Below are 10,294 nucleotides of genomic sequence, written 5' to 3'. Positions count from 1 at the left end.
CAACTATATACATTATGGGGATGGAGATCAGAAGGGATAAATCTAAAAATAAAATTTGGTTAAGCCAAAGTAAGTATGTGAATAAGGTGTTGGAAAAATTCAGCATGAAAACTTGTAGATCCATGACAGTTCTATTGCATTGGGAATGAAATTATTTGTGGAGGATTGTGTAAAATCTCCTTCTGAGGTGGAGGAAATGGTAGGTGTATCATATGAGAGTGTAGTTGGCAGTCTCATGTATGCTATGGTCTTTACAAGACCAGACATTGCCCAAGCAATGGGAGTCCTGAGTTGATATATGGCTAATCCTGGATGGGTGCATTGGGATGCAGTTAAAAGAGTGTTCAAATATTTGAGGAGTACTTATGAGTATTCCTTATGTTATCATGATTATCCTACTAGGCCTGAAAATTTTGTATGTATTTGTGGATATGTGGATTCAGATTGGATAGGTGATATTGATAGTAGAAGATCCACTAGTGGTTATGTTTTCACTATGAATGGTGGTGCTATTAGTTTGATGAGTAAGCGACAAGTTGTAGTCACTTTGTCCATGACAGAAGCAGAGTATATGGTAGCTACTTATTCTTGTAATGAATCCATTTGTCTTAGGCAACTATGTTGAGATATTGGGTTTGATGTGGGATTGATTACTATTTGTTATGATAGTCAGAGTGCTATTTTCTTAGAAAAGAATCTCTTTCTATGCGAGAACGAAGCACATTGACATTCAGTTTCATTTTGTTCAAGATATGGTAGAGGATGGGAAGGTAAAATTGGAGAAGGTTGACACTTTGACAAATGTTGCAGATGTATTGATGAAACCAGTGAGCACATAAAAGTTTAAATGGGTTTCTAGTTCTATGGGCCTCTCATCCCCTTGCAGTTGATCTAAGGGCTATTTGAAAGGTCTTCGACAAGTGAGAGAATGTTGGGATTAAGGTGTCTCAACCTTTGCAAATCTTAACATTGATTTTGCATTTATTTGTTATTATTTTATTTATTATTTGCCTACAAATGTCTAGTCATCTAGTGGGAGCCACATGCTTGGTGGCATCCTACTTGGTGATGACTATATGACACATATGTTGCACATGTGGACGTAGGCTTCCCACTTTGAGGACCCTGGCAAGTGTCATCATATTAAAAATTCTATGAAATATTGGAGAAGTCGTAGGAGATACCTTTTTCATGGAGAAGGTGGGTTCCCAAGTTGGGTTATGATGATTTCTAAGAGAATAAGCTAAAATTAGTTATTTATGATGGATTTTGTTACAACTGTGAGTGTTGTAAGTTATGACAGTTGTAAGATGCATAAGTGCATCTAGCATACCTCCAAATAGTAAATTTTGGGTTGCCAAATTAGGAGGTTTGAATGAGGAGTCATTTCAATATGTACACATGTCATTTGCATGTTTTTTGGTGACCAAAAAATAGGGCCAAATGCTTTGCATGACCCCATATTGTTACTTCATCTATAAGCTTCCTCTTGAGTTATGTTTCTCTATAAAAGGTAGTCTTGGAGAGTTCTAGTCATGTAATCTTTGCAAGTGAAGTGTTATGCTACTCGAATTAATCCAGGTTGTGGGTTGTAGTTGTAGACTCCTATTGAAGAAGCTAAGTGATGACATTGTATTGTAAGAATTTGATTATTGGAATACAAAGTATTGTTCTTTTGGAGTGTGGGGTCTTTTACCTGAAAGGATTTTCCACATGATATATCTTGTGTTCATTGTTTTTATCTTTATGCATGTTTATTTTCTATCTGTGAATGTGTTTATGTTTCTATAATAGAAGATTTGTAAAGAGAATTTGTAGAATCTCCCCCACTAGATTAGTGTTAGGAAGCGTTTTTTGCAGTGCCTTAGCCTCCTTTTAACTATAGATTATTGTTTCTTGGTATGGATTGTATATGGATGGATGACTAGGGATGGTAGGTTGTTGGTATTGATGGAACATGCATGGATGCTACTTTTAAAGGAAATATACTCTAATATTTGAAAATTATAGTGAAAATATTTTGGTTGATCTAGTATAAGAATCTCATTATTATCATATGGGTCATATTTTGATTTATCAACAAGGATGACGTTCTCCTTATCATTGGGGAAGACCCTTTGGTGAAATGGTGGGGCTTATTTCCTATAATACATACAACCTAGATTCAAACTGCATGGGTTTGTATGTACCATGTTAATAATGGAGCATGTTTGACCTTGGGGAGAACCTTGGAGAAATGGTGGGGCTTCTTTCCTAGAGATTATACATCCTTAGTTCAAACCATTCAATTTAAAGCTTAGATTTACTAAATACTCATATGGAAGTGTGGGTGGGAGTGAGCATGGGTGCAGTGTGCTACATTTGAACTATGTTGCTAGGGTTTCATCTTTTAGGCTGACTAGAGATAAGGGAGAAGTATTTGATGAACATGGATTTGATGAAGATGATTATGATGGAGTTTTATTTGTTAGGGTATGGATTGGCCTAGGCTCAGCCTATTTGGGGGTTGTCGTGAGTTTGGAAGCCTCCTACAAAGATTGTTTCTTTTCTCCTCTAGTCGTGGTAACAGAGTTTGTTGTTGCATTTTTAGGTACCTTATTTTTATTGTTTTCTTGTACCACCTGCTTGCGCTAGTTGATGCTACAACTAATATAAGTGGTGAGGTCATTATTGGGGAGGATGCAATGGATCTGGATGAGGCTCGTAGGTTTGTTAGTTGGAGGTTCTAGTTCTTCTGGGTCATCACTACTTCTATTAGGGCCTACAATGGTGTTGCAAAAGTTATTACAACCTGAGGAGTTTCCTTTCTTAGGACTATGGCTTCTTTCTTGTTGTCCTAATGTATTACTTGGGCACTTAGTTTTTTTTTTGTGGGCTTGTTCCTTATCTTCCTATCTTTTGGTTTACCCTATTTTTATTTTCTTTGGGCTTTTGGATGGGTTTTTCCTAGTTCAAGGATTGTTTCTTGTTTGTGTGGTTCTATGATGCATTATTTTGGTGTGGTATGGTTGTGAGAAGGGTTTATTGGTCTCTTCTCTAGGTTCTACTCATTTCCCTTATGATTGATGGGCTAGTTTTTTATTTGTGTTATTTTTAGTTAAGGGTTTGGTCTCCCTTCTTGTCAGAGATGTCATTTCATGATGACGATGATGATGAGAGGGTCATGAATGTTGTTATTGTCCTTATCTTGTTGAGGACCTCTGATTCTTCTTTCTAGTCATCCTTTCATGCTACTCCTATTGAGGTAGAGAGGGATCCTATCAAGTTGAAGCTCCATCATGTGGGCTCAGTAGAGGTTTTCCTTTGATAGTTGTTCCTCTCTCTTTCATTTCCTATTGGGGTGGTGTCATATCCTATTGAGGTGGAGTATGTTCATGCTAGGGAGGGTTAGTTCAGTTGTGAAGGGGTGTTTCCTTCTCTTGAACTAATTCTTGGTTGGAAAGGAGTTGAAGCTACTAGCTATTTTATTTCCTTTCCTTACACTCCTATTGAGGTGGAGACTTTACTTGGAAAGAATAGATTATGGTTATTTTTTTCTTAAGATTATGGGAGCCTTCTCAAAACCCAATTTGTAGGTTTTGAAAGCCTATTCAAAACCCATGTGATTATTTGTTTAGTGGCTTCAGTTTTCTTCCTTGTGCAAAATGGTTGCATGTAGTTTATTTTTGTCATCTGCTATGTTTGGGTTGCTAGTTGTTTAATTATTATATTTTCAAAGCATCTCACTTGTGTATGAGATTTTAGGTCCCCCTCAAAACCTATTTGTAAAGGGTTTTGGGTCCCTTCTAAACCTGCTTGACCCTTAATCAAAACCATTGTCCCTATCATTAAAGTGGGGGTTTTTAATTTTTTGAACAAGATGATAATAAGTTGTTGAAACTATTATATATTTGTCATCTTGTAACCTATGAGGTCATTAGTGGAGTGTTTATTGATCTCATAGAAATTTTATGGTTATTGTTCTCTTATATGTTCATCATTAGAGTAATTCTCATTTTTTAAACAATATAAAAAAATATAGAAAGAAATTGTATGATTGTATGAGTAGAGGAAATACCTCTATCAGTCCTTGACACTCATCAAGATTTATATTATCAAGATATTTATGACAATAGGAATGCATATCTTAATTTATTTATAATTATTTTAAGATGTTACTTTTTTTAATCTCGAAAAGAGATGGGCAACTCTAGAAAGTAACCTAACTAAAACAAACCTTTGTTCCATAATATGGAACACAAATGGAGCAAAGGTGTGTAGTTTGAATAACTATAATCAAAGAGTCTCAAAAAACCCAAGTTCTATTTGTTTTTTGCATAGAAGATGGATTAATTGACTTAGATGTTATTGCTCAAAAGGTGGTGTAAAAAAAACCTAAAGAGTGCACATACATGTAACTAACAACAAATAAATACCTAATACTAGATCTAAAAATTAAAAATCATAATTGTAAGAACAACATAGAATCATAGGTATCCCTTGATGACAGGTATAGGTTGATTATCAACTATCAATTCCCTATCTATCATCATCCCACATTCCTTGAAGCTTCAATCATCTTTACAATAATCTCGAATGAACAATTTTGAAAACATGATGTTGTAGACTTGCAAACTTGTGTGATTAATTTGGCACATCTTCACTATCATAAAGATTGTCATTTTTGTTAAATATTTGACATAAAATTATCATAAACAATAATCAAGGCTAGAATTTGTAATATCAAGGTTGACATTTGAAATATTCAAAGTTTCAAAAGATTTTGGTGGACACAATTGTTGCACACTCTAATCCTACCAAAATGAGTTGTCATAAATGGAGATGTGAGAATATACTCCTATGATGTTAGATCCAATCCTAATTTTGGCTTTTGATGATGATTAAATGTGGAATAAGATAATTAAATTTTAAAATTAGATAGTACACATCCCATTGAGTTGGGGGGATAAATTCAAGGTTATAAATGATCCTAAAATGATATAGGAGAGTATAAATTAAAGAAAGTGTTCATGTGAGTGTGAAAATAGGCTCACAATTATGGTGTATAATTTACAACTGTACAATTTTTTAAATAAGTTTTGGGGTAGAAGACCATGAAAGGGAATATTTTACAGTAAGATTTCTAATTATTTTACTTTTGAAAAAATATGTTTACTATTTACCTAAAGGTGGTGATAAATAAAGAAAGCATCATTTTAGTGAGCTAGAATTATTCCACATTCATTGATATTTGCATTAGTAAAAAAAATGTGATATTCGTTGTTACGATCATTTGGAGTTTTAGATAGTTTATTTATATTTAGCTTATTTATATTTTAATGTGGTAAGTTAGATGATTATGCAAGGATTGATTTTGTTACTATTGAATTAAAAAGATAAATAGTTGTAGTATAGTTGTGAATTTAGAGATAGTGGGAACTTTAATATTCTTTCTATAGTTTAGTAAACTCGTGTTTATAGGAGAATATTCATGTAATAACACTTGCATAGTGAGGGATGTTCCACAAGCATATCTTCTCAAATACTTCATCTTTGGGTTTTTTTCTAATAGGGTTCTTATGAATTATATGATTTTTTATTTACTCTCTCATTTTTATTGGTTATATTATTCTACTTTGAGTGAGTTACAAATTTGTAGGATACTTTGATAATAGTATAGATAGTGGGAACATTGGAAAGGATTAACTATCTATTATTACCATTATTAACCTAATTGTTTATGATTTTTTTTTTAAAATTGCTAATAGATACTTTATTTAAAGCATCATATCATGATAAAGCTAAAGATATTTTTCAGTTTTGATTATTAGATATCAAATAGATGAACAACTATAATTCTAAATTCTTCTAATTTTTCTCATAGTCAAGTACCAATTAATTTATTTAATTCAAATGCAAAAACAGATTAAAACTGACTAGATGTTTAAATCCAAAATAATTTAAAATAAAATTCTATTAAAAATTCAGGTAATATTATTATATAAATATATTAAAAATTGTCAATGGCCTTTGCATATGGTTCTCAAGATGGAGATCCATGTTCAATTTCCCAAGATTCTTGAACTTCCATTATGACTTCTAAGTAAATTTGAATTGAATAAGTAGATTATTAATTGAATATATTAATTGGGTAGGAGGTTCACATTGTGACTTAACTGGAGGCAAGCTAAAAAGCCCAAAATACCTTTACTAAAAGAGCATATTCTAGTCTTTTCTCCTGCACAGCATGTAACCAAAACTTGTGGCAACCGCCACCATAGATTTTTTGTCATGTTAAGACATTTTTTATATTTTCATAAATATAATATTCTTAGAAGCCCGTAAATCACGCCGTGAGATCGAGCTGTAATTCTAGATGATCTTCTAGAGTGCACAAAATAATACATATATATCTTCAATCCAGAAGGCTTTTAAGGCTTTTCTATTGTCCTGTTAGGCAAGCGATATTTATTTAAGACGTATTGAAATCATTATCTTCACTATGACCAGTTCTAACAATTTCGTTGTTCCACTTGCAAAGTGTTTTATAATGATGGTTGGTAGAAGGGATGCCCCCACTGCCCAAAGGATTCCAATTTGCAGACGGGCATATGGAGATTATTTGACTTTATCTTGGATTCTCAGGCCCACAAACTTATATTAAACACAATAGTACAGGGTGGTGAATTATTGTATCACCTATACGCTTGACGTTGTGGAATTGCTCACGGGTGAGCAAAGCTTCATAACTGAAATGTAACACCACAGAGGCTATAAAATCCCACCGAGTGACCTCCTTCTACAAGGCTAAACTTGCATTAGTTCTTTTGTGTTCGCATTCGCATTTCTTTTTTCTTTGGAGATCATTAAGAAAGGGTGAAGATGAGAAAAGGTGCAGTAATTGTTGTAATAAGTGTGATTTGTTTAGCAATGAGCATGGCTTCTCTGGTGGAAGCATGGCATCCCCCTCCACCTCCTTCATCTTCATCTTCTCCTTCTCCTCCCCCGCCGCCAGGTTCATCAAGTGGGGGGAATTCATCAAGCTGTCCACTTAATGCACTGAAATTAGGAGCCTGTGTGGATGTGCTGGGAGGGCTGGTAAATGCTACCATTGGAGATCCTGCTGTCAATACTTGCTGCCCTGTTTTGCAAGGTGTTTTGGCAATTGAGGCAGCCCTGTGTTTGTGCACAACTATTAGGGTTAAGCTTCTGAACCTGAACATCATCCTTCCCATCGCTCTTGAGCTCTTTGTTCAGTGTGGCCTCACCCCCCCTGCTGGATTTACTTGCCCACCACTTTCTTAGACATGGCAACTCTCTAGAGTTTTGTCACTCTTTCTAGTATTTATTTATTATGGCATTTGCTTTCATTTAGTATTTGTCTTCGTGAGTGCCTAGATTTAAAGAGACGAAGTGGTAGATGTAAAATTCACTTGGGTTTGTTTCATGAAAAGGATTCTAGAAAGGAAATTTCTTGTAATCCGCAAATAAATTGTACTGTTGTGGTAGAGGGATGTCCTTGATCTTGCTACCAGTTAGTTTATTTTGTCAGTTTTGGAATTTGAATGAAAATTGTAAACGAATTTCAGAATGTCCTTGCTTCTTGTGATTTGTTCATTCATTTCGATCTAAGTAGTTTTTTCAGTTGGGTATTGCATTAGATCACTACAAATTCTCTATCTATAAAAAAATCATGGATATTAAAGAAAAATGAGTGCACGATACTTTTTTTTAAGAGTTGTTTCTAATAGTTTTCTCTTAGTTTCGAGTATAACCCATCCTCATATATTACTTATTAAAAAGATAAACAGAAAAAACGAAATGTTAATTTTGAAAGTCGAACTAAAGTGAAATGCCAAGCTATGGAAGTGTTTGTACACTGCTGTCAGTATTCCAAAGCTTAATTATGAAGATATATCGCAAATTAGCAACAATTGTGGCACTATAATTAGATTTCGATAGTAGTTGTCAAGTTTTATTTCTCGTTTTATATTACAAATTGATTTTGTATAGACAGCATCTTAACGGTTGAACCATATAGGCGGCAATGGTTATCTAGGCAGGATAAAATGTAATATTTTTTTGTGCAGCGATGTTAATACATTACATTGCAAGCGCTTTTTTCTCTTTATTTAATCCTTATAATAGATATTTATTTACATAATTATGTTATTCTCTTTCTTAATGTTATTAAATTATTTATCAAAATCAGAAGGTAAAATGTAATAATGTATAAGTTAGTCAATAGAATATAAATTTTGTTAGAATTACTAATGGATTCAAGTTCTCAAGGTGACTTGCAAAACCAAAGATGCATTCAATCAAAGATTAGCAATACTAAAATATTATCTGATTGGCACAATGTTTTGATTCAAGATATTAAACATAAATGTTGTCTTTCTCATATAGACAAAGATGAGAAATAAAATTAGACAAGCTTGTAGAAAGTGTTTTAATACTATGTAAGTAGTGTTTTGATTTGTTTTCAATAAGTATGAATTAGTAAATACATAAATTTCAAGCTCATCTCCAAGTATAAATTATATTATTCTTAGAGAAAATATATAATAGTTTGGACTATTTTAGGAAAGACATGCTGAAAGAATACATCTAAGGTTTGATTTTTTAAATTTCCTTCAATTTCTATTTGAATGGGTTACTAAGAATAGGAAGTTATTATTAGGGTAACCATTATAATATTAGATATGTTACTCTACCAATGCCTATTTAGTTTTAGTTGTGTCTTTAGCCATTCTTTACGATAGAAACAATGAGAGTTAGGATATAAAGTTAAAATGCTTCTTGCCTAAAATAAATTGCATTAATGGATTATGACAATGATCCTAACTTGAACCATGTTATTCTTTTCACCTCATTGAATATCATATCGATAGTTATTATGTGTCTTGTCATTAATGACTTAATCTATTTAGACTTAGTATCTTATTTGTAAGGATTAAATTATGCTTTTATCTTCAGGCTTCTGGAATTTTCTTTGACACATGTCAAATATGACAATACTCATTAGTGAATAGTAAAGTAGCTAGCATATATTCTCTATATTTTGAGATGTAATTATGGATAAGATTATCTTATTAGAATCATTTTGAATGATAGGTAATCAAATCTCGGTAAGTTAAATGATATATTTTGTATGATTGATTGTTTATATGCTTATGTATTCTTTGTAAGCTTTTATATATTAAATATGGTAGTTGATATTGGATAGGTGTTGCATATGGAGTAATATAGAAGGGCACATTTATAATTAAAACTTACTTGTCAATAATCATCCCAAAAAGATGCTTTAGAAAAATCTTATTGATCATTACTTAGAAATGTGTGCTATTTGATTGTTTATTCACTTTCTCTCTACTATATCATGGTATTGTTACATTGGCATTTAAAAGGTAGTTATCACATGCTACACCAAATTTAATCACTCCTACTGGTTTGAAATTGCAAGGCATCCTTGTGTGGGGTTGGGTATTCTTCATTAGAAGGATTTTAGGGAAGCATATGCTTCAAGTTTAAGTGGTAAATAACTCCAACGACGTTCTCACTTGTGGTTGTCTCATGTGGAGCTCTCAAGTTAGGAGTGCCTATTAAGATTTATTTAATTATATACTTTATGTACTTGGTGTACTCAACCTTATGGTCTTCATATAAAGGAAATAGTTTTCTAATGTTGTGTTTGATCATTGGGCTTATGCACTCTAATATTTTTGTTAAAATGTATTAACTTGTCCTTGTTCTTATATTTTGAGAAAGTTCAATCTAAATTTAGTTATGATTATTTTTTATATTTCTGGTTCATGGGTTAGTGATTACATTTCATAGAATGCGACACTTAACTAGTGGAAAGATCTATCAAAATGTTTCCCCAACTAGTATGAATTAATTATGATAGTCGAGGATCTTCAAAAGTTATTTAGAAAACTTCATATTCATTTATCTCTTAGAGAGATGACCTTATGTAGGTCTTGAATAGTAAATGTTTCTTCATAATTGAGTCTTCCTATGGTTTGCTGCAAGAACTCCTAATAGAATTAAATTTTGGACAAAAAATTGGAACTAGAATTTAAATTCAAAATTCATTTTTTTAAAGAACTCTATCCAGAGGAAAATCCAAACTCAAGATAATATTTAAAATAAAGGTTGCATAATCTCTAAGAGATGTATTATTTTTCACAATGAGGATGAAAGGGTGCACCACTTGTTTTCTCACTATGAATATGCAAAACGTGTATGCAAGAATTTGACCAGTCCTACTTTATGAATAAGAAAATGTCTTATTTGTTGATTGATAGTACCA

At 32.7% G+C, this 10,294-nt stretch overlaps 1 protein-coding gene across 1 annotated transcript; it reads left to right on the top strand.

Moving 5' to 3' along the window:
• The first annotated feature begins 6,915 nt into the window (after window positions 1-6,915).
• On the top strand, window positions 6,916-7,284 carry LOC131043967 (36.4 kDa proline-rich protein-like). Its single transcript, XM_057977227.1, has one exon. The coding sequence runs from the start codon at window positions 6,916-6,918 to the stop codon at window positions 7,282-7,284; it is 369 nt and encodes a 122-aa protein (XP_057833210.1).
• Window positions 7,285-10,294: the final 3,010 nt, after the last annotated feature.

The sequence above is a fragment of the Cryptomeria japonica genome, chromosome 5 (genome assembly GCF_030272615.1).
Source record: "Cryptomeria japonica chromosome 5, Sugi_1.0, whole genome shotgun sequence".
Taxonomy (NCBI): Eukaryota; Viridiplantae; Streptophyta; class Pinopsida; order Cupressales; family Cupressaceae; genus Cryptomeria; species Cryptomeria japonica.
Note: the sequence above shows the minus strand (reverse complement) of the source record. Positions and strands in the feature narration are given on the sequence as shown.

What these genes read in the sequence shown, in the direction of transcription:
- LOC131043967 (XM_057977227.1), top strand. Translation starts at nt 6,916, where the DNA reads ATGGCTTCTCTGGTGGAAGCATGGCATCCCCCTCCACCTCCTTCATCT.